The sequence below is a fragment of the Diachasmimorpha longicaudata genome, chromosome 9 (assembly GCF_034640455.1).
Source record: "Diachasmimorpha longicaudata isolate KC_UGA_2023 chromosome 9, iyDiaLong2, whole genome shotgun sequence".
NCBI classification, from domain to species: domain Eukaryota; kingdom Metazoa; phylum Arthropoda; class Insecta; order Hymenoptera; family Braconidae; genus Diachasmimorpha; species Diachasmimorpha longicaudata.
Window position 1 is genome coordinate 4,561,190 of NC_087233.1, and position 25,021 is coordinate 4,586,210.

The 25,021-nt window shown below is 37.2% G+C and overlaps 3 protein-coding genes across 6 annotated transcripts; 1 reads left to right on the forward strand and 2 right to left on the reverse strand.

Moving 5' to 3' along the window:
• Window positions 1-227: 227 nt before the first annotated feature.
• Window positions 228-7,157, reverse strand: LOC135165848 (glucocorticoid-induced transcript 1 protein-like). 2 transcript variants are annotated; one of them, XM_064127591.1, is made up of 9 exons: window positions 6,859-7,157; window positions 4,992-5,274; window positions 3,544-3,817; window positions 3,045-3,187; window positions 2,487-2,653; window positions 2,047-2,176; window positions 1,788-1,868; window positions 1,146-1,281; window positions 228-980 (listed from the first exon to the last, which is right to left on the reverse strand). In XM_064127591.1, exons 2-9 carry the CDS (start codon window positions 5,233-5,235, stop codon window positions 794-796), a joined length of 1,362 nt encoding a protein of 453 aa, XP_063983661.1. In that variant the 5' UTR covers window positions 5,236-5,274; window positions 6,859-7,157; the 3' UTR covers window positions 228-793. The 2 variants fall into 2 exon arrangements, with proteins under 2 accessions (XP_063983661.1, XP_063983662.1); XM_064127592.1 differs by lacking the exon at window positions 1,788-1,868 and having other exon boundaries at window positions 6,859-7,154.
• A 623-nt stretch (window positions 7,158-7,780) lies between these two features.
• On the forward strand, window positions 7,781-10,711 carry LOC135165867 (uncharacterized protein). Its single transcript, XM_064127627.1, has 2 exons — window positions 7,781-7,975; window positions 8,729-10,711. The coding sequence occupies exons 1-2, from the start codon at window positions 7,905-7,907 to the stop codon at window positions 9,264-9,266; spliced, it is 609 nt and encodes a 202-aa protein (XP_063983697.1). The 5' UTR covers window positions 7,781-7,904; the 3' UTR covers window positions 9,267-10,711.
• Window positions 10,712-10,964: 253 nt separating this feature from the next.
• On the reverse strand, window positions 10,965-24,940 carry Ttd14 (TRPL translocation defect 14). 3 transcript variants are annotated; one of them, XM_064127576.1, is made up of 9 exons: window positions 24,598-24,940; window positions 20,864-20,931; window positions 20,502-20,539; window positions 19,762-19,799; window positions 16,975-17,148; window positions 15,583-16,185; window positions 14,825-15,032; window positions 13,923-14,104; window positions 10,965-13,542 (listed from the first exon to the last, which is right to left on the reverse strand). In XM_064127576.1, the coding sequence occupies exons 1-9, from the start codon at window positions 24,635-24,637 to the stop codon at window positions 13,277-13,279; spliced, it is 1,617 nt and encodes a 538-aa protein (XP_063983646.1). In that variant the 5' UTR covers window positions 24,638-24,940; the 3' UTR covers window positions 10,965-13,276. The 3 variants fall into 3 exon arrangements, with proteins under 3 accessions (XP_063983646.1, XP_063983647.1, XP_063983648.1); XM_064127577.1 differs by lacking the exon at window positions 16,975-17,148 and having other exon boundaries at window positions 24,598-24,939; XM_064127578.1 differs by lacking the exons at window positions 16,975-17,148; window positions 20,502-20,539 and having other exon boundaries at window positions 24,598-24,659.
• Window positions 24,941-25,021: the final 81 nt, after the last annotated feature.

The window sequence follows — 25,021 nt, forward strand, 5'->3', positions numbered from 1 at the left end:
TTCTAGGGGATGTTACTTAGTTTTATTCTTAATTTATTATTTTGAGAGGCAGAAAGTCCCATGAAAATCTTTTGAAAACGATTTAATTTTTAAAAAAGTCGTAATAAAGATGACGTAGGTATAGATTGCAGTTTATTGTTTAGGAAAAAGGTGAAGCAATATTATAAACTGGGAATAAACAATATAGAAGACTTATGTTCATAGAAATGGTGAAATAAAACACACAATTTATTTAGAAAAAAAAGTTTATTTTATATTTTTTAAATTCTCTGAAAAAATTCACTTTTTCCAGACCTCAAGGCTGAGAGCCCATTGATTCTCTTAACATTTACTAACTTTTTTTTTTTTAATTAATTGATTGGTTGTACATGGTCAGTTTCCATTTTTCGTTAAATCTAAACGTAAAAATACAACTTCATCCCCAAAATCATCCTGCAATTCTCCATCTGATGATTAATCATCGAATAATATTTGAAAACCCTGCGAAATACTTCGAAATAACCATCTCCAATATTCAACATCATCACCACAATTTTCATGCCTTCGAAAAGGCAGTTAATAAATTTTTACAATGAATTTTAATTTTACAATTTCAGATATTTTCATTAGGGACAGGGGGAAATAGAGAGTTAAGGGAAATGAGGGAAGAATTGCAGGGAAATTTTTGGGGGTAGTTCTCCTCGTAATTTAATTAGTAAAATATTTGTCGTAAAAAAAGGTAATAAAAAATACGAATGTTGACACTTGTGGGGGACTGTGTGAGGAGGGATTGGGGGAGGGAATGGAGAGGGGACTATGGATTTGGGGGTGGTGTTGAGGGATTCACTTGTGACGATGGTGATTGATTTCCGGATATAACTGTTGGGCTTGCTGGGTGCTGTTGCAGGGGTAGAAATGCCGAGCCAAGACTTGGTTTCAACTGGAATCCTTGACATGGCTTAGGATGAAAATCCAATTTACTGACGTCAATCATTGGCCGCCTGTCAAAGGGGATGAAAAAAAATTGACTTGTCAGACAATTATAATATTACCTCAACCCTGACGATCTGGGAGACATGCAATTACATGATTATCTGGCTACTAAGTACACGATTATTACGATTGAATTCAGGGAACATTGAAATGTCTAACTAAGTCATCATTACCTGGCATCCTCGACGAATTTGAGATTAACTTTTTCGCAGCCATCAGGGGGTTCTCTCGCCAAGAACCTGTTGATGTGGGGCGATGTCCCTAATCGTCCTTCTCTATCCTGATCCGGAGTTGATCCACGACTTCCACCTGCGATTCACCAAGACAAGTAAGTAATAAATAATTAAACAGAGCTCCAGAAGGTATATAAATTTTCATAAATCATCCAAAGAAGAAACAAGAGCCAAAAAAACGAAAAAGACTGGAAAATAAATATGCCTCTCGTTCCTGGCGTTACAACAGTCTCATGCTAAAAATAAATAACAATAGGAGTAAAAAAATTACAAATCCAATGCAAAAGAACAAAAAAATTAATTGGGTAATGAATTCATTAAGGCATAATACACTCCTTGTCGAACGTTATCGATATCGAAAAAGGCTCTTCGAAAACATTGAAAATCTTTTATAGTTTTTTAACAATATATGTTGATAATTTTTGGAAATCCCACAGTGACAACTAAGTGATTTTAAAACGTCACAGTTTTGTCAATCACAAAATCAAATAGAACATAACCACAATAACGTTCGAAAGGGGATATACAGGGGCCTTAATCAATTAATTAATTAGCCATGACGATGAATCCTAATCAGCCGACCTTGTGGTAGATCGCTGGGTGGACGTGACGTATCCAGCAGCCCTGGTATCAGTGGAGACTCGGAATTTCTAGATGGTGGCCCTTAATCCCATGATTAGTTCGTTAATGAGATTATTCATCAATAAAACCCGTTAGAAAAATTAATCTATCTGTTTAGAAACATCTGGGAGGGACTTCTTAGGGTCTCGAGGGCTTCAGAATTTTTTTCAGGGGACAATCAATTTTTTTTTTCAGGTAATAACTTTTTTTTTCAACTTACCTGAGGAATACGAACTCGAGGGTAGGTCTGTGGCCGGTGTCTGGGTGTTTACACTGCGTGTTGCCCGCAGGAGATCCGCCAGGGGGGCCCTGTGACCCTCTGGGGTCATTTGCTCACGATATCTTGCGTACTAGAATGGTATTGGAGATGATTAACGATTTTCAGAGATGAAAAACAGATTTTCCAAGATTTTTTTTGAGATTTAAATGCATTTGAATGGATAAAAGACATCTTTTGCTGTAAATTTCTCACATGTCAATAATTATATCTGATGACTAATCTCTGTCTTATTTATAATTTTCTCTTCTCTTGGAACAATTTTGTTTGAAAATGAATTTCGTCAACGAAATTCAAATGAACTGAAGTTAAATTGAATTCGTCTAATTTGTTAATGAATAATAAACAATATAAAATACACAATAATTAATTATCAACTCTACCTTGTCTTCAACTGGATGATCGGGATCATTACTATTCGAGTTTGGCGTGAGGACAAGACCCTCCACCTCCTGATTGAGAGCCTCGACTGAAGCCCGCATTGGTGTTCTCATTGGTTTTACTGGTATGTTCATGGGGCTGGCTTTTGTACTCAAACTAAATTGATTTTCTGCGTCAAAACGAATAAAAACCATCAATCGACCCATCAAGTTCCTCACAAGAATGGCAATTAACCATCAATCATCGCAAATAAATTCTTCTGAATGACAATTCAATAGCGAAGCGTTAAAACGAGATAAATCAAGACAAAACTTAATTTTCAGGTGACATCTCCAAATCTAAGAGAGATAACGAAATTTTCATCATGACATTTATTGTAGCTCTCAATTCACTCCACAAAAAAGGTAATCATGAACATTTTTGTATCTCCCCTAGATTTCAAGATATTCATCAAAGACTGGTCAATACTCAAATATCACTTATCTCGTTTATCCCCATCGCTATCAAATTTAGAAAAAATTAACGTTAAGACCATTGTTATTCACCAGGAGAAGACTTACGTATCGATATTTGTGATGCAATACTGGGGAGGAGGACAGTGTGATCCCCAGGGAGTGCAGGGGGTGGTCCACCTGGCATTATCAATCCAAACGCAGTCGTTCGCTCTCTACAGCTAGTGCTCTCCTTATTTGTCCGTTGTAATCTTGAAAAATAAACGGATAAATAAATAAAAGTTTAATGAATAATTTTCAATTCATCACAATCATATTATTCTGAAATAATTCGTGAAGATGTTTAAAATAGACTTGGAAAATATTGAAAAGATCAAATTTCTCTACAAAACAAATTATTACAAATGTTCTTAGTAATTAAAATGAATAATAAAATAAGAGTACACCCTTTGTAATATCATTATCATCATTACTAGTTCATTATTATCATTAATTAATACATATTACACATATTGAATTGATTAAATTGGCTGTTAATAAGAGAATAAAATTACGAGTTTGGTTGGAGAGAAACAAAATTAGAAAAATTAATAGACAATTTCAATACCTTTGTCTTATGTACTTGTCCATGGGCAATTTCTCATCCTGTGAGATGTTGGTCGGTTCAGTCTGATGTCTACTGTGTGTCATTTTCCTCGGCTCACTAGACCACTCATCTGTCTGAGTGGATTTATCAACAAGAAGAAGACTTGTGTGAACGTAATACGAGTCACGGGGCCACTGGCCCTTCAAGTAAATCGTGTCCAGGGATGCAGTTCTACGTATATTCTGGTTACCACTGAGACCATCGCTGCCCCTGCCAGTCAGTGTCTTTGATTTGGCTGGAGGAAAGTGAAAATGAAGTTAGAACGGGGCTTTCATGTTGAACAATTGGGGGTTGAAGTTGATATTTTTGAGGTTATGTCATTCATTGTGAGCTGATATTGGGGAGAAAGAGTATATTTGCCTCAAGAATATGTACTTATTGTTGAATAAACAAATATTAGTTGTTTAATAGGGGGTTATAAGTACTTTTGTTTATTTTATTTATGGTTATTCATCTTTTGTATTCTGCTGTCTTCACTCTCCTTGGAGATCGTGCCTCATCTCCAAGTCTGAGCTTCCTTTGTCTTAGGCAGGTCTTCGATCCTGTCCATGAAGAGGAGGTTAAACCCGAAGCCGGTGGCCGGCAATCTCAGACCTAACCTCACTTCAAGCGCGTCCCCTAAGGTATGTCTGTGAGGCAGGGACATGGTACCTTGTGCTGAGACAACGCAGACCAGTCCGAGTGTATAACACCCCACAAATGGGGAAGTTTTATCCCCACAATTTGACGACTTCGAGAAATTGGAGGACGCAGGGGTCTATCTGAATGTTTTGCAGTTACCAACCGAGACCCCTTTGCTTTATTCGTCTTTAACATTTTTGTTAATTTGTTTATGTTTTTCTATGAGAGAATATAAAAATAATGGCGAATTCACCAGCACTAGGTTCGTGGATAAAAATGGGATTTTCCAAGATTTTTTTTAGGTTTAAAATTGAAGTTGAAAGCGATTTATTCAGCTCGAGAATTTTGAAGAAAAGACGAGGATTTTCAAGACTTTAGTACAGGTCGAAGGGCAATGTATTGAACTCAATTAGAACTTGACATTGGTGGACATTAATTACCGCTTGAAGTTCATATTTTTTAGGTTATGCTTAATTGTCAGGTGATCTTGGTAATTATAAATCCAAGAAGAGTATTGATCAGACAATATTTCTGTGAATCAGAAAGACATCAGCAGAAAATGTATTTATATTCACCAAAAATCCTCTGATCAATGACCTAACCTCACTTTCCCCCAAAAATTCATGAAAAATCCCAAAAAAATCTCTTGACCCTTCGACAATTCACCCAATTTCCCTCCATGGGGCTCACATACCCCAGATGAATATCCTACCGAGGACATCCACCAACTCAGGGGACATTTGGATACCCTAATTCTCATAAAATTGACCACTTCATTAATCTCTCACCTTTGTACGAGAGTGATCCAGGACTCCTCTGTCCCGACGACGCCGATGTATCCGGTGATATGCGTGCCCTCCATGCATTGGCATTAGTTGGTGATACAGTTGGACTGTTGCTGTTACTTTTACGCAAACTACTTCCCTGTCTACTCTGTCGTAATAACGAACTAACCGGCAGGGTTGCGCGCATTGGTCCCTGCTTTGTCGTTGAGCATGGCGATGATTTTCTCATTCGCTGTGATCCCGACATTTTATCAACATGTGCTCCCTCAATTAACCCTTTTCACACCTGAAAACAAACACAAACAATGTTGTTAAATTAATTAACTTCTTCTAATGCTCAAAGAAATAAAATATCAACTTAAAAACATGGAAGAAAGACTGAAGGAATGAAAACTAAATGAATGTTGTTATTAAAATTAGATATTTATAATATATTTTCGATGCGACTCCCTTAATTTTTCACCCCATCCTCCCATAAATTATAAAAATTATAAAAATTATAAAACTCGTGAACTCTGAACAACAAGAGGGGCAGAAAATTATAAAAAATGAAAACTGAAAAAGGTTTTCTTCCTCATTTTATACAATAAACAACCCTCTCTGATTAAAAAAACAAGTAAATGGTAAATTTTTTTTGATAAATCCTCAGTTTTTTTCTTTTTGGTAATAAATTAAATTTAAACATTCGTCAAGCATTCGTGTTGCAGTAAATAAATAAACGAATGGATAAACTAGTTAATCAATCAAGTCAATAGAATCGGAGCAATTAAATGAAATTCAGGATTTCTCATTCGCAAACAAACAAACAAAAAAATACATAAATAATTTTAAGAATTTCCAAATCGTGTTGATCACATTCAAATTGAAAAAACGTATAAATAAACGAATAAATGTATTGAAAAAATGTCACCCCCTCTTCCCATATAAAGAAAAACGAATCCCTCTGTTTATTACGATCACATTTTAACAAACAAATTGAAAAAATGAATAAACAAACCCCTGAATTGATCCCCAAAAATCTCACTCTCCCCCTCCTGCCCTCATTTCCCGTAAAAAATCTATAAACCTAAAAACTCAAAAAGAAAAAAAAAATCTCCAATTCACCCCCAAACGGTGCCCCTCCCTCTCCGCCCCCGTCCAAAAAAAGAAGCAAAAACCGATAAAAATCCTGGGAAAAAAAAACCTCAGACCCATAAAAAAATTCCCCACGTTCCCCACACGTTGTCATTGTCCCTGTCCCTTTGCCACCGTCGTAGTACACACGCCCCCCCTCTCCACATCCCCTCCCCCCCTTTCCTTGTCCACCTACCCCTCCCCCACTACGCGATGGTGGCGGCGGTGGAGGTGGAGAGTGCACGAAAGGACGCTCAACTCTTCTTCATTTTTTTTTTCTCTCCATTATTACCACCATCTATTTTCCACAAAAAAAATAATCAACAAACACCCCTCTCCCTCACCCAAAACCGTTATAAAAAAAATCACCCCTCATTCCACCCCCAACTCAAGGTCAAAACATTTTTTTTAGCACCAAATTTTTCTCGCTTTTCTCTCAACTTTTTTTGTCTTCCTCTCAACTTTTTTTTTTTGTACATAACACGCACCCCCCTCTTACCCCACTCCCCCATATGTATCACCTACACATATGTACAATTTTTCAACACACGCACGTCACGTGACCACTTGAATTCGGCCATTGAGTTGTAAAAAAGGGGAAAAAAGGGGAGAAAAAGTGAGAGAGACAGAGGAAATTTTTTTTTTTTTCACTGAGACGGGGTAAAAGGGGTTTTTCATGGTGGAAAAGGCCTCAGCGTTGCCCTCCGATGGGGGTGGTGGGGCTCCAGGGGGAGAGGGGGGGCACAATGGGACTCACCAGGCGATCCAACTCGTCTCGGTGAAGCGTTCCATTCACTGATACCTCCACTACACTCGTTCCACCACACAATTGAATATTTTTTATTGAGTTAGTTTTTTTTAGATGACTCTCCGGGATGAGTTTATCACCAACGATGGGGTGACAGGGGGCTTTGGGGTGGTTTTGACGATTGGATGAGACAAGGGCTTTGTTGAGATATCCGTGGAAAGTCACGACACGGTGAAAAACTTATGGAGGAGGCACAGGCACGGTCCTGACGACGCGAATCAACGCCAGTTTTCACGGGTCTTGGAGTAGGTTTTTTTGAGGATGGAAACTACGTCGGACATTTTGGAACGATGCAGATGGGTGGCGCATGGAGTGGGGGAGTCGAGAGCCGATGGGGTGCCGAGAGATGGCGGTGGTGGGCTGTTCCGGGCGGTAGAAAATTTTTAATTGAAAAAAAAAATTGTTTCAGGGTTTTTGGGGATGATCAGCCTGTTGGGCTGGATGGTACTGACTTTTTGATTCCAAGGGAATAAAATAGGGGTACGGTAGTTGGCCAGGGGGAGGGTTTTACCCCTTTTGAGCGGCGGTGGAGATGAATTTTAGGGGTATAATCTCATCTACAGGGTTTGGGGCCTAAAATTGAAAATGTTTGACCCACAAATTGACCCTTATCAGCGATTTTTACATATTTTATCCTCAAAATTTGCACTGAACCATAAACACGATATGATTTGGGTAATAAATTGTATTCAATTATTTATTAACCACAAGTGTACCCACATAATTGACCCACAATATCCAGGGATGGGACTTGACCCACTTTGAAAGCCTGATCTCCTTCCCGTCAATTTTGAAATCTGCCTCCATGTTACTCTGGAGATGGCGCCACCCACCGCCACCTTCCGAATGAAAATCTGGCAACCTTGTTAACCATAAAAACAAATCCTTGTTGTTTTTCTGGGTTTACGACAGATGAGGTTATTTCACTGTATTTTGAGGGCTCCATGAATTAGGGTTAGGGTCACAAGGGTTTCCAAGGGTTTAATCCACGTAATATGGCTTCCTTGGTCGCTGATTATGGCACATCATCGGCATCTGAGAGTGAGGACGACTGTAGTGATAATGTGTAAGTGTTTTTGATCTTTTTTCAATTTTCTTTGGGCTCCTGGAAAATCGAAATGTCAATTGGTTCGGGAGGAGGGTTAAAGGTCATTCAATATTTCAGGAAGCTGCAAAGAGAATAACAAAAAACCCTCATTTTGTCCCCCAAAAGACCAGTGAAATTGGGCTTCGGCTCCATTACTAATATTATTTCATTAAAATTATCCAGGTGTTTATGGGGCGAAATGGGTTCATGACAAGGACCAGAAATTGTTACTAGTCTTGGCTCTGGGGCCTCTGAAAATATGATCCATTTTGCCCCACGAACAGGTGAATCACCAGTGAAATTGACCTTTGGCCTCTTTTTTGTTGTTGCCATTTTTCAAACTTTATTGGGGCAAAATGGGCTCATGGCTAGAGGGTGATATCCTTCACTTCTTTGTTATTCTGATAAAATTGACTGTAGCTAGCACATCATCATTAAAATGACTCCAGAAGGTGGAAAAGAGCACGAGATGATTAGAAAGGATTCCCATAATTATTTTCCCCTGGGAAAATTCTCCAAAATCTTCAAGTAGAAGTTAATTATTTATTTATTTATTATGAAATGTGCTCAAGAGTGAGATTACATTTAGTGGAATTGCTGGAGAATTTTTCTTAATTAAGCTTTTGTTACTGGAAAATTTTGCTTTGAGGAAATTCCCAACGAGAAAATTTTGTCTGGGAATTTTTCATCTGGTAAAAAAACTCCTGTCACCATCGGAATATTGAATTCCAGGTCTAGAGACGAAGCAGAAGATGATGAGGAGAACACGAAGAGCGATCCCGATGTCTCCAACCACTCCAGTATCCCAAAACTTCCACTACCAACTCCAGACTTCAATGGCACACCCGCCCTGAAGACGTCTGTCTTCATAAATCCTTTTGTCGAGGCTGAAAAGGCGAAGAGTGCGATATTGGAGAAGCACGTTAAGATGACCCCAACCCTGGATGACACCAAGATGATCAATGGAAGGAAAATATGTTGGAATTACAGAAAGGGAAGATGTCGGTTTGGGCACAACTGTACATTTGCTCATGACTCGGATCTTCACAGAAGTGCAGCCGAGTTGGAATCGAGTCGAGCACCTGAGGAGACCATCATATGCCAGACGAATTTTCACAATCAGGGGGGACACGACGAGGACGACGAGGTGGATCAGGAGAATAATCTGACTAAGAGGAAGAAGAGACCTGGACTCGCCCAGAACCTCGTACCTGGCAAGAAAGTCTTGAAGATGTACAAAGCACAACAGGCCAAGGCTGTCGGTAGATAGATTCAGTTTTTAGGTTATGTTGGGGGGGTTTGGGGGTTAATTGCCTATTTTTATTTACTGAGGACGTGTTGAGGACTCTCAGCTGATGATTGGGACGTTAATTGAGGTCAGGAGATGTTGATTAAGTGAGGAATTATTTCTTTTACCAGCTTTTTGAGGTTATGTTGGGGGTCGGGGCTTAATTGCCCATTTTTTACGTCTCCTTTTTTGTCATTTTCATTTGAGTAACAGTTAACCTGCTTTTGAGATTATGATTGTGGGCCAACGGTGGCAGATTTTACTGAACCTAATTATATTAATTTGGAGTCAGTCAACGATAGATTGATAATGTCCAGGGTATTTTCCCCACTTCGTCGATTCGTTTAAATCTCTTCAATAGTCCCCTAAAGAAATTACAAAAATGACTGCGCATTATTGATGTTCCAATCTCCAACCGATCGTCCTTAAGGATATGGCCTCCCTCTCCGACCTAATTACGATCAATCGGACATCCTAACCTCAAATTTAATCAAAAGTTAATCGTGGCTAGCTTAACCAAAAAAACTGGCCTCGAGGTGCCAAAAAATGGCTCTTAACCTAAAAACTGATCCTTCAGGTCCATTTTCTTGAACAAAAGTCCCAAAATGTAACGACAAAATGGCTCCCAACCCCTCTGACGACACTGATTGAGGTTGTGTAACCGACGTAACCTAGTTCATTGCTTCCAAATAACTCCAAATCACAGATAAACATAAATAATCGTAAGATGAATCTACGTAACAATTGTAAACGAATATTTGCACTTTTACCAAATATCGTAGGGTAGATTTTGAGATATAAAGATGTTTTTTCCGACTCATTGGTAATCTTCCTGACGATTAGCAGGTGAACAGTGGGATCCTGAGAGTTGACGATGAATTTTCATGATGAATACTGCAATTTTATTGATTCACATCGACCTCTCACCCCCAATTTCTCCAGGACAATGAAAGTTTCTGTACAATTTTTCGATGTTCCGAGGACATTTACTACTTCCATACTCTTCTAGAATTTTACAATGTTATTATTGATTCATTAATAAGTAATAAATGATAATTATTAGGCGCCCAATCCAATGAAACAGACAAGAGAAGACAGATCTCTCTTCTCGTTTTGGAAGATGAAAAATTCCAAAGTAATAATTTATGATAGCTAATTAATTGAATAATTCATTGAGAATAGTTAATTAATTAATTGGTTAATGGCTTCCCTTTTGATTTTAATTATTTTTTCGTCTCCAAAACTGTTCTAAAAATTGATAAACGAGAAAATCAAACAGGAAATGAAGTTTTCCACGAGTATTACTAATTAGTAAATTAATTAATTAATTATACAAATTAATGTGAAGACTTATTGGTCGTAACGTTCCATCATTGTATGAAGATTTTAAACAATTAATTAATAAAGAATTTATGAATAGTTGAAAAGACATCAGTGTTATCATTTCATCAATTCCATTGTTAAGTAGCAATAATTTTAGTAATTATTGGATGAGTTTTCAGTAAATAATTATTACTTGCCTAATAAGTATTTTTATAAATTAATTGATTCGGGAATTTAGGGTATTTTTCGCCCTATAAATAATTTCAAGAATTAATCATAATTTTCATTTATATTTTTACCTGAGAAATAATTATACAATTGTTTAGGTATTTATCCAGGAAAATAACTGGACGAATGGCAGACGAAGGATATTTTATTCTTAAAATCTTAGGTACAACGTCAAATAGCGACGAAATCATCATCTTTCATTTTTTCATTAAATAATTGCAAGTTACATTATCATTCTTATAGCATTCATCATTGAAAATATATCTGAAATTGTTTATTCATTATTTTTTTGTTATATTGTTTATGCATTCGAATATTCTCGCAGGCACTTTATCTCGATTATTTCCAGAGGTTTTCAAACGCGTTTTTCTTAAATAATTCGGTAAATTACGATTGAAAAATCAGTTAAACAATTGATAGTTTAATTATTAATTAAATGATTAATTCATTAGAGGAGATTCGAGATTTTTCATACTTTTTGAAAATTCATTAGGTACATGTCCATTAATTAAGTACAACCAATGGCTACTGATAATTTCTTACCCAATTTTTCATGATTTTTTTTTCTCTCACGTCTAAAATTCTTGACTCTCGTTATTATCTACAATAAATAATTATTACAGTGGGGCAGGGGAAATTAAAGAATTGCATCGTGCGTCCGTGAGAATTCACCCCGATTTTTTTTTTCGTTTTTTTGTCAATTTTTCTAACGAATTTTTTTTATAAATGAGAATTCAGTAGCAAAAATAATTTCATAATGATGAATTCGTATTTGCGATCAATTGTTGATAGTATTGAATTGTTTATTGTCACTGTCGTAAGAGAAAATTTATAGAAATGAGATAAAATTTTATAAAAATTGGGAAAATAACTTGAATGAGGTATAACTTCTTAAGAGGAAATTAAGGAAGTCGTGTTTGTCCCTGTCAAATGCCTATTATCTCGCACGATTATCAGATTAGAGAAAAATATCATACGACTTTTTTGTAGAAAACTACATTCTCTAGAAAAAAGTTCTTATCACATTTTTGCGTAAATCAATTCAGTAACGAGATAATGAACGACGAAATAATCAAGTCGTGTTGAACTGATTTCCCAAATTTCGTCAGTTTCTCCTGATAGATAGTTAATTATCTCGTTAATGCTTGGCCTTACAGATAAAAGTGATAAAAACACTTTTGTAGGAAATTAAATTTCTGACAAAAAATATCTTATCACATTTTCTCGTAAATCCCCCCAATTAAGGGTTTTCCCCGTATTTGCCATGCATTTGAAGTTATTCTCAAGTGTCAGGGCCATTCACCGACCTCTAGATCCACCGTATTCAGTGAAAAAACAACCAGTGTTTCTGTTTAATAATTTTCCATTCACTTCAAGTGAATCATAAATGATCTCTACAACAGTGTCAATTAGGACAACCATCTCAATTCTCCCTATGTCCATTAATTTCACGAATGCACAATTCACAAGCGAGAAATTCCCAATTTTTTAAAATTCTATTGAGTAATTCAAAGAATCAATTGATGATCTGACCAATCATGACTCATCAACCACACAAATGACGGGCATCATCGTAATTTCATGTGAATGACGTGATCTGATAATAAATATCGTGATGAATCTATTTATTCTCTTTGAAACGTTAAATTCAGTATTTTTTTTCTATTTTTCTTGTTTTTTTTATCACATTTAGATTTTTTCGGTAAAACGGATACTTCCCCTTGTCAAATACTTCCGGCAAACTCTGAAGTGACTTAATTACGTGTGATTCAAGGGTCGAAGAAAATACTTTAGCATTAAGTACAATTTAACTAACGATTTTTCTCTCAAAAAACAATAACTGAAAAATAAATTCTTTACATCGATTTCAATCGTCAAAATGAATGTCTACGTGATTCTACCACTAGTCATCATCTCTAAAATTTAAATAACTACGTGTTTTATCAACATTTAATTTTTAATTAATGTAATGAGACAATTTGATGATGAATTTAATGAATAAGTCTGTTGCGAAGTGGTAAAACGTAAGAATTTAATCTTTTCAAATTTTCTATCGTGATTATCACCGAAACTACTGATTCTAGTGAGAAAATTGTTAAGTAATTTATTCCGGAAAATTTCATCCTCTACAAAAAAGGTCTCATGACATTTTCTCGTAGGGTCAACAGTTTTCGAGATAAGTGAGAAACTATCGCAGACACATTTCCACGACAGGAGACAAACGTAAAAGAAAGTCAAAAATTTTTCAAAAAATACGTATAAATCGTTTCAAAAACTCTTATCAAATAATCAAATAAAGTTGGAAATTTCTAATAAACTCTTTCGACCTTGAAAATAATCATAAAAAATATATTTAAAAAATTCCTCGCTGAGTTACCACTCCTCAACAACTGAATCTCTCTCTCTCTCGATCTTTAAAAATTCTCCTGCGATCTTCCCCCTCATATTTTCAATCGATTATTGAGCGCATTTTTGCAATCACCGTTGACACTCTTATCAATTTTTTTCGTCGAACAAACCCCGTTGTGTTTAATCCCGTTAAACCCATTTTCAACACCATTTTTCCTGTCATAACCATTTTTATCACCATTCACTCCCTTATCACCATTCAACTGATTAATTCCATTAATCTGGTGTAATTTGTTGTCGTCCTTGGTGTTGCATTGGTTGTTTGTAAAATCTACCCTCAGTGCACCGTTGATTGCGCCTGGAAAAATGAATCATCTCCATTTGTTTCATTCAAAATTCGCAGAAATGAAAACTACTGTCATTAGGGGCATGCGATGGGGTCGATAGTGGCCACAATCGAAAGATCGACAATGATCCCAATCGAAAAATCTCTTTCAAGACTAAAAAAAAAATCATTAGGGCGCCATTTTTTCCCGAACAAAGTTGTTCGATCGATAATCGATCGATAAAGAGGTCGAACTAATTGGCCCTTTGCTTTAAATCGATTGTAATTTGTTTGATCTCTGGACTGATGTCAATTTGGCTTCCGGAAACCATCAGAATGAGGATTTTTTTTTAATTGATGGACGAAGGAGGGGATGATATGGCGACTATTATCTGCAATATTGATCTACTTACTGTGTAAATAGGAGTACTTGCTGCCAGTGGTATTCCACTCCTCCCTGAGACTGAGATTGAACATACTGTAGTCCGGATTGCCAGTGACATCTTTCTCGATCGATAGAAAACTCGGAAGAATGTTCTTTAGTTCTTCACCAGCTAGGGCTGTGTAAGTCTCCAAGAGCATCAAGCCCCTACACCTATTACCATTCCCCAAAACCATTAATTCCACAATTCCCAGCAATTTAAAGCACCAAGAAAGAAAATTAAAGCCGAGAAATCAATTCAAAATGAAAAAAACTTCATTTTTCAAGAATATATCGAAAATCAGAATCGATTGATCGATGCAGCCCGTCCCATTCTGTAGATCAGAAAATCTCCGAGGGATTAAAAAAACAATCATCCATTTCGCCCTAGCGGTTCATAAGTTACCCCCGAAAAACGATTTTCCCACCGAGCGGTGCTGGTCAGCGGTTTTGAGCGGTTTCTGGCGGTTCTGCTGCAAAAATCGCCTGACGCCACAACGGGGCCTTTATATGTGACTAACCTTGAACTGGTTGTCACGCCGACCGGTCGTCAGGCGTGTTTGGGCGGTTACTGGCGGTTTTATTGCAATCTTTCGATCAAATGACACAGTAAAAAAGACGTTTAGTCTTATCTAAGTTGGAAACGGTTTTCATGACCAGCTGCCACCGCTGACGGTTTTGGGCGGTTCGCGGCGGTTTTATCGAGCACAATTTTCGTGGATAAACTTTTCGATCTACAGAATGGCGCCTTTGTGAAGCAGTTGCATCGCCATTTTTTTTATTATAATTTATTCAAGCGTGATGAACTAATCTCTCTTTGTTCAGGTTGATATCTGATCCGCTTGATTGTTTAGATCAAATTGATAAGTAATAACGATAAGAGAAATTCCACACCTTGGATGTCCGGGCTCCCTGTAGATATCCAGCTGAAAATACTGATTATTGATGAGAAAGCATCGACGACGTTTGAATATTGTGAAGTGCGAATCGTCGCGTTGCGCAAGCATGTTTAAATAGTCCCTGTGCGTCAGCTGGGTCTTCACTTCAACGACTTGTCCACACATTTTTGGTCTCCTCAATGTGTGAATATACGACCAATGACCTTAAATTGAAAGAAAAAAACCTCATAAAATCCTCCATTTCCCCAATAATCTGTCTAAACCGCCGCAAAATCAACTCAAATAGTTTTCACCGACTTAAAAACGGGCGGTTTTCACGAAAAACTGGGCGGTTTCGTTAAAATTCATGTTTTTCATCTGTTTTTTGACCTAAAAAAACTTCCTACGGCGATTTGTTACTCAAAAGCTGGCGGTTCACCAGCGGTTTTGACGGCAAACCCAGCGGTTCATCGCGAATTTCTTGGTAATTCAACTTCACCAACTGATAGCAAGTGTTTACATCAACGAAAAGTCTGGCGGTTCAGCAGCGGTTTTGACCGGAACCCGGCGGTTCATCACGATTATGCTAGTAATGCGATAACACCAATTGAACGGTCGTCTTTATATTGACTAAACTTCTGGCGGTTCGACAGAATACCCAACGGTTTTCGTTGAGACATCGATGATTCATCAGCGGTTTAGCGCAAAGTGTCAAAGCTCTTCGTCAACCCAGACCGATGTCCTGAAAAATATGAAAACCGCTGCAACACTTACCTTTCTGTCCGCGCTTGCGTAATCTGGCTTGTAATTTGGGTGTCTTGCTCTGGAGATAGTTGTGGACGACATCGAAGTCCTGAAATGGCGGAAATTCGCTGTCAGCCGGTAGCGGGCTTTTCACCAGGAACTTAACCTTGCGAGAACTCGCCCTCAATCGATCACCGGTGTCAATGCCCAATTTCTGGCAGATGCACTCGATCATTCGACAGATCTTCGACTCGAAGTCCTGGGAATTATCGATTACGTCGAAGTAAGGATGTCCAACCCAGGCAGCGGCTGCTTTGTAATCGAGTTCTCGAGCGAGTTCCATTCCCTCAGATCTGCAGGCGTGATCTTCGGTGGAGTAAAATTCCTCAGCTCCATTGGCCGCCGAGACCATGTGAATGATCTGATTGTAGCGGTTGTCACGGAGTTCCACGTTATTCCAACCGTTGGAGGAGGTCATCAGGTCCCACTTGTCCTTGGCGATAAAAGCGGAGGCGTCCATGGCACCTCGGTCACATATTATCAGACAATTTCTGCTGCACGATTCACCCAGCTGGAAGAATGTGTTCTCAATCTGGATCATCGTCTTCAGAAGATTCTCCTGGAACTTGAAAGCTGGAAAAGAGATATTCATGAGCGGTTTGTGGCGGTTTTCAGCGGTTTACGGGTTCAGGCCAGCGCTGAGAAATCTGGAAATCATTGATCAGGGATTCAGGAGGCTGAGTTGTTTCAGGCGGTATCAGGCGGTTGCGAGCGGTATGGGCATGAGATCAAAACTATGCTGAATGAATTTTCAAAATTTATCGATATAAAAAAATGTTTTCAGCGGTTTCAGGCGGTTTTCCGAGCAATGGAGCCAATTGACAGGAAAAAATCACAACAGATGATTGATACTATTTTTTCATATAGCCAAAATAATTTAAAACTGAAAACGTAGTTTGATGGCCTGGTTTACTCTTCAAGTTCTCGAGGTATATTTTAAGATGATGATTTCTATTTTGAAATAGTTTAGCACATTTTCTCGGGAACTTGAGTAAATCCAACGGTCTAGATTTTAAAAATTCAATCGGGCTCAGCATCGACCCCAATATTTTTGTCAAAAATAAAAAAAATAATTAATGATCTTATGCATTCCTCTTTAAAAAAAACTATGAATGTTTACTCTACGTGAGGATCAATGATCATAGCTCCAAAAATAAATGATGAATGACGTCTGAACCAAGTGCCTTGACAACTGAAGTGGCAAATAAACAATCAGCGCATGATAATTCTGGGGATTTATTGAACAATTAGCGTCTAAAAAACAATGTAAAAATGGTTGAGATTGAATAATTGAGCACTAGGGCCAACTCCGGAGATTCAGGTTTTGGAATGCAATGAGAAATACCATCCCCTGGCACTCACCCTCACCAGAGCCGACCTTGAGTAGCTCCGGCCACTTGGCTTGACTCTCATCAGTCATGCTCCAATTTCTCAGTGTCCTCTTATCCCCAGAATATTCACATTTTGGTAACTTCAATCTGTCAATCTCAATCGTACGACTTTTCCTCCATAATCGACGCCGTGATCGCACTCTCTCTTCATCGATTACAATCATAAACAATAAAAAAAAAATCATAAAACGGTAGAGGAGTAGTTCATTGCATCACTAGATAAAAAATGAAAAAAAAAATCGATTGAAGAGAACAAAAAAAATTGATTTAGCCCCAGGGGTTTACGAGTAATCGCGGAAAAACTATTACCGGCGGTTTTGGGCGGTTTCCAGCGGTTCTACGTTTTTTGGCCATAAGTCGAGAAGTAATGGGGCAAAATTGATAGTTTTTTTTTTAATTTGTGATTAAATTCCGGGACCGATCAATTGGGATCACCCGGAAAATTGTGGGAATTGACGTTCCTTCATTGACATTCTAGATCTTCTTCATTGTCAATCGTGGATTTACAGCTAATTCACCGATTAATTCTCTTGTCGGACTTTCATTACTCATTAATCATTTCATCACATAGGTCAATTGGCAGTGATATGAGCATGCGTAAACAACGTAATTTTGTCAAATAAATTGGCGCATCTCCAAAAGTCAACAGCAATTGAGAAATTGGCTTTTACCGTTATTGTCACCTGGTGGTTTTGTATCATAAGATTCGTCACGAGTGATTCATTCCGTTAATCCCGTGTCGCCTCCAATTGTCAATCAACTGTTGGTTATTTTTATTTATTTTTACTGTTAAAAATAAATTAAATAAATCAAGTAAATTTGCCGATCACTTATTCTCTTCATCAAGCGTGCCGAGCGATTTATAAAACATGAAGCCCAGGAAATTGACTGCAAGAAACCTCACTGCACTGACCCGTCACGTGTACATGCGAATGGAATAAAAAATAGAGTACCGAGTGCATGTAAATAGAATTCTAAATAACTGCGCGATGTGAACTCGTTTTTTCGTCTGCCAGAAAAATGTCTTCGCAACGGGGATGTGGGGTGTCTAGCGACCCCAGTTAATAGATCGGTAAACTGCCAATGAGATGAAGAACAGTCGATTTGCCCCAGCGGTTCACTGGTAATCGCAAAAAAAAAATATTTAAAATTTTGGTTCGACTGGCGGTCGCAGCGGTTTCTGGCGGTCTCTGGCGGTTTCGGGCGGTTTTGGTGATATAAATGGTGGGACTTGATTGTATCGCAAAATTACTATTAATTCGGGCGGTTTTGGGCGGTTTCAGTAAAATAATCGGGCGAAATTGGTCTTTTTTGTATTTTTTTCTGAATAATTCTCTGAATTAGCGGTTGAGGTCGTTTATATTCGTCATCCCCAGTTCTCTTCAGAATTTTTTCATACAAAAATTTACGTATTTTGGGGAATGAGAGGAAGTTTGTCGAACGTTTTTGATTTTTGTAATTAAAAATTTATTGACAATCTCGAAGGGATGATCTATGCGTTCATAATAGGTCTGATACAACTACTGATGCAGTTGTTGAGACCAATTGCATCTGAAATATCCCTGGCATAACGCCACTATTTATTTTCGTGTAATCAAAGCCACCAGAGAATGAAGAGCAGCAATTATCCCTCGTTAAATTAATTATCTACGCTTTCATCACTCTCGCTTATGCAGCGATACCGAGGGTGTGTCACTGAATCGTGGAAAGTACCTCAATCGCCCTCACGTTAATTCATCACGTTTGAACAAAGAAAGGGAAACAAAAAGTGGCGAAAGTTATTGCTGCGTTATTCTTGGATTCGTTGGATAATTCACGTGAATTTTTGCAAATCCCGTACAGCTGTTGCATTTTCGCAAAAACAGTTGTTAGTTCATATTGAGCAATAGTTTACCTTCACAATGAAACATGACATTTATTCCCCCTCATAATTAATAACTAATAAATGTTTTTTTTTTGCGTTAGACAGGTAAAAGGCCGATTGACCAATTGGTCGATTCCGTTTATTTTTAGTTTTTGAAAATTTTAATTCTTATTTATTGCGTTCTCATGAGTATTCATGGCGATCAATTGTTGAAAGCCCTTGGGACTATTGCGTCAGACAATTCCGTATGCTAATGTATTTATTAAAGTGGAAAATATACAATCGGTTAATTTTTTTTTTCCTTTCTTCAATTCATTTCTCACTGCGCAGTCGAGGTTTGACAGCCGGTTGAATTAAGTTACACTTCTTGTTAAGCTAATTTATTCTTTCAAGTTCATGCATACGATCATAGAATAGAATTATAATACAATCAATTTTTTAATTTTCTTTTTCTTTGGTTCTCAAAAATTTTTTGCGGTGGATGACTAGACGTGGATCAATGCAATCAATAGATTGAGAGTAATTCGGGGGATTAAAAAAGAACCCATTTTGCCCCATTATCATTTGAAATGCCCTTTCGATTAATTTTACGAGAAACATGAAAAAATAGCCATTTAGAGCCAGCGGTTTGAGAGTAATCGCGAGAAAAAAGAATCAGGCGGTTTTGGGCGGTTTCCACCGGTTCTACCATTTTCGACCACAACGGAGGGTATTGGGGCAAAATAGGTAGTATTTCATTCATTGGAATTCATTTTTGTGAAACTCGCAAAAGAAATAGGGAATGAAATCGATTTGTGATGATTTGAGTCCTCGAAATTTAGTGAACAATGACTTTGGGGCTATGATCATTATAAATTAAGAGTTAATTGTATTAATTATGATTATGAGACTTACCCTCCTCTGCTGTGAGATCTGAGAACTTGATTCCACCACTGTAATGTAAAGAAAAAGCAGAAAAAAATGTTGAGATAATTTTAACAAAATAATCTTAAATCAACTCGAAATTAAAAAAATAATTGAATAACAAAATTCTAATGAAAGAGTTTGATGACTTCATTCGACGATCGAAGTGATTTATTCGTCATTCGTTGTTGGAAAGTTGATTTTAATAACGTGACAGGCCATTGGACAATGGTCCAAGGATTTTTTTTTTTATTTTAATAGCTGAAGTGAATTGGAAAAATGACAGAAATTGTACGACTTAAGTAATTGCTCATTACCTCATTAACGAAGAGGTTTAGAAAAAAATGTCGCAAGACAAATGAGTGGGGAATTCCATTCCCCATAAAAAATTGTTCATGGTAATTTCTTCTAGATCTAGTTTATAACGAGATAATTAAGGATTTAATGAAGTGTGCCAAAGACGAGGGATTCTTCCAATTTCGGAATCTGCTTGATTCGTGCTTGATTGATTGTTAATTATCTCGTTAACGAGGGGTCTTAGAGAGAAAAACCATAGATCATTTTTGCAGGCAATTGAATTCTCTACAAATAAAGTTCTACAATATTTTTTTCTAGATCAATTAATTAACGAGATACTGAAGGAATTAAGGAATCATCGAATTCTATCAATTCCTGACATTTTACCAATTCATTTTTCACTTCACTGTTGTTACATTTGTTAAATAGCATACCTGAGCAGCACAGTCGCTGTCTCGGGGACACGGAACACCTGAAAAATAAGACAACCACCACTCTATCGAATCCACAACGCAGGAGGGATGAAAACCTCGAATTTCATCCCATAAATTTAACAAAACGACAAAAGAGGTAATAATTATCCTTAGAAAAATGACTGGGGAAATTCTCAACAATTTTCACCACCAAATAAACTTCTCGAAAATCCCCTCAGAACCACAAATAAAATCTCAGAATTTTTTTTTTCTAGGGAATTTCAAATTTTTCATTCAAATGTCTTCAGTAAAAAAAATGTGTAGTTGTTAATTTTCGAACCTTTGACCGCGTCATTAAGATCATTAATGAATTGTTTACCCACCTTCCATCCCATATTCTCGAAAAATGTGCAGAGACGAGTTTGGCCTGTGGTTTTTCCCCCACAAGGACCTGTAAACAGTAAGAAAAGGAATTAAAAATCAAACAAAATTCATTAATTTCGGATGAGATGGAGGAAATTGAAACAAATGAGTAACAACTTAGGACAAAAACAGTCCATTTGGCCCCACTAATTACTGTTTCATAAAGTTACAATGTAAAACGAGAATAACTTTGATTTTCAAGCGGTTGCTCCAAGCGGTCGGCGCGGTTTCCAAGGAATTTCAGCGGTTTCAGAACGCGGAATGGGAGGCATTGTTGCGATTAACTGCATAATACATTGATTTTAATGGCAAGTGCCTTTTCCGAGCGGTTGTGGGCGGTTTTAAACCGGGGAATGCAAAGAATTGTTGCCATTAATTCTGTCCGAAATTCACTTCAATTCCAGGCGGTTTTGAGCGGTTTCCTACTGAGATGACTCTGAAGATAGTAGCGAATTTGTGTTTCTCGTTACTTTTTTTTTATTTCGGGGCTTCTCGTTTATCGCGCGTAAATTATCAATGAGATTGTGATGGACGTGTTACCAATGTAACTGAATTTTACCGGTTTCCTACACTACGCAGTAATCGCCTGGAACACTTGAGAATTACCTCGAAACAATTTTTTATTATTTTTTTTTTCGGGGTTGAATAGCTATTGGAGCTATTGGATGATCATTGGGGCAGTGATTATGGAGGTAATGAGCATGCCATTAACCGATAATTGTTGTGAAGGTCGTTGTCAAGGTCAGAACTCCAGGTCGTGGATAATTATCGGGGAGTTACAGGAAGTGGATCGATGATTTTTAATGGAACTCGTAAATTTTTTTTATTTTGAAACGATATCTCACATGATTCTAGAGAGTTCATTCTGAGTTCCTCTCAGCAGAATGACACCAACATATTCATTCAAGGTCTCGGAATTAATTCACGTGATTTGGAATTGTTCTTCGAGAATTTCGATATTTTCGTCGAGTTCTACGTCTTTCGATAACTGAATCATGTCCACTAAATTCACGATTATCTTCGAAATTACGGACTCTACGAAAAAAAGTCAGAAGATATTTTTTGTAGCCGATAAAATTCTCCAGGAAAAATGTCTCATGACTTTTTCTCCTGGGGCCACTTATTTGTGAGATAATCGTGGTCAACGAAACTATGAAAATAGAAAGTCTGGAATTTTCTTCACATCATTAGTTAAATGTTTGTTGTGTCGCTGGGGGTTAATCCCCGCATGTTGGTGCTCCCCCGAGACACTAATTACCTTATCATCCAGATGATAAGGCTCTCGAGATGGCGAGTGGCATCCGGAGGAGTGGGAAGTCTGGGAGATTTTTTTTTTTTTGTAATAAAATGGGAAATATATGATAAACGTCGGTCGTAAGGAATCCGTCACGTAAGTACTGATTTCGCGTAATACGCGATAAGTTGTAGCGCTTCAGGAAACTACTGTCGAGACGTTTGTTAGAATGTTTACGTCTGTAGAACGGATAACTTTCTGCGGAGTCGACGATTCTGTTATTCTCAAGGAATTTTTCATTCTAAATTCACCGCAGTTTATCGTCTTTTTCATTTATAATTTTTTTATGTCTAAATTACTTGATTAACGAGCATGAATTTCCCGGTGGAGTTACGATTTTTCTTGACAATTTATCCAATTAAATTGTTTATCTATTAATTGAGACAGGAAGTCCGGAAACTATCGCTTACTTGTTAAATTGTGACAGAAGATTTTTTTGTCATGGAATCTGGGGAATTATCAAGGGAACGAAGCGGTTTAGGAGAAAATGTCAGAAGAGATTTTTTGTGGGGAATTTTGTCAACTATAAGAAAAGTTTCTTCACTTTTTTTTGTACAATCAGTGGTTTTCCAGATAACTGAGAATTTTCGAAAGACTACTCCGAATCTGTAGAATTATGAAAAGTCATTCATGTTGTTCAAAAATGGATCATTATCTCGGTTATCAATGAATTTAGGAGAAAATGTCATAGAACATTTTTTGTAGATTATTAAATTATTTACAATAAATTTCTCTTCACATTTTTCCCTAGGAGCCCTCATTACCGAGATAAACTTTCTCAATTACACACTGATTTAAATCTGATATTGATGTTGAGCTCGATTGAGTTAGTTTTTCCATCAACTCCGCAATTTCTTTTCTTATCATTGATTACTCATTTAAATAAGCCCCTGGGGGGAAACCGGAAGACGGTTCACGTTTCAAAACCGGTAACATCCGTCAGTGGAGACACGCGACGCAAAGTAAATGCGGCTGGGGATTGGCACGTGGTTCTGTCTCTCTAAAATCCAATAATTACTCCCTCCCCCTTCTGGGGGATCGAAAAAATCCAAAAATAATTCCACTATCACCCGGATGTCTCTAGAAAACATGTCATGAAGATTTAGGCAACAAATACATACAAAATTAATTTTTTCGCAATTTTTCTTCTTTTAAATTTAGAAATTTTGGTAATCAAACTGTTTGGAAATTAAAAATAGTTCGTATAAGATAAAATATTTCAGTTTATCATTGAAAACGTTAATGAAGGTCATTAGTGCTTGTGGAGTTATCAAGACGTTGAAATTGGAGATAATTGGCCCAAAATAAAGAAGAGTTTAGGTCTTCCTCAGGCTTTTTAAAAGAAACTATTTATTTATTTATTTAGTGCTTCCAAATATAGCCTATTAGGATTAAAATAAACTATTCGAAAAAATCATAAATTGGAATTAAAAAACAGGATCATCCATCAATGGAAATGTCATCAAATTCATAAAAATCTTTTTGAAAAAATATATAATCCAGGAATAATCCTGGAAACCTTTCCCCAACCCTAAGAACCCCAGAAATCCTCACAATAAATACTTTTAAGACCTACAACGGCTAGGATAATTCTTAATGATTCGTAATGTCGTAGTAATTCATATTTGCTTAATTGCTGTCTGACCCCCAGAAACCCAATCAACACTCATTAAGAACCCTTTCAAAGACGTTTCTGTCTCAAAGTTGAAGGTAATGCCCTAACAAAATCATTCGATTGAAAATTCTTGTTAAAAAATTGCACAAAATCTGTAAATAATGTTTTAAAGTTAAATATTCCATAAAAAGTCCCAGGAGAACATGAAAAACATAGGAAAGTCTTCGGGAAAGGATAACAAACAATTAATTTGAAACATTAAATAAATAAAATGAATTTAAACTGTGGAAAAAAATGTGAATCTCTCAAACAAAAATCAAAATATCTTTAAAAAAGGTTCAGCTCGAAATAAAAATGTGGCGATTCTCTAAAGAAGTCGTTCATTAACAACGAGAATTAATGACTGAAAGTAATGATAAATTTTGAAAAAAAAAACTCAGGATCCCACCAAAACCAACTATTTCAATCACGTCCTCAAAAAACCATAAAAAGCAACAATTTTGACACCAGAACAGCATTAAAACTTCTCAAAAAAAAATTCCAGCTCCCAAAAAACGTGGAAAATTTAGGAAAAAATCATTCACCCAAACAAAATAATCATAATAATGATAAAATTGGAAAAACGTCAGAATCCCTCCAAAAAGGATTATCCAAATGACGTCCCAGCAAAACTACTGACGTAGAAAAGGATAAATGACGCATTTTCCCCAGAATTTTCGTTCAACTCTTCAGAAATAAAATAACGAATGGGGAGGCCCCGAAATAAAAATAACATTTGCCCTTACCTCCAGTAAGTACGACCTTGTACACCCTCTTCTGCTCCATTTCGCTGACAATTACGTCGACGGCGTGGATGGTGTGTCGAGAAATACGTGGGCTCAAACGTGGAAAATCCTCCACCTCGTTGACGTTGAGAGAAAAGTTGAAAAATTGATGGAAAAAAACAAATATGTATCACCAGAAGCTGAACAACCTCGAGGAAGTGATGTCCAGTGATCGACAATTACTACATGAGCACTTGGCCCATTTCTGTGGCACACGACGTATCACACGACGAATTCATCTGATATTTTTTTTCAATTTTCGTTGAGCACTTGTCAGGGCGACAAGAGGGAACAGGGAAAGAGACAAATCGTTGGAAGTGGGGGATAAGATTGTTAGTTCCAAATGGGCTCGATGGCGGCGCTGCTGGCAGGGACTTGGAGATCC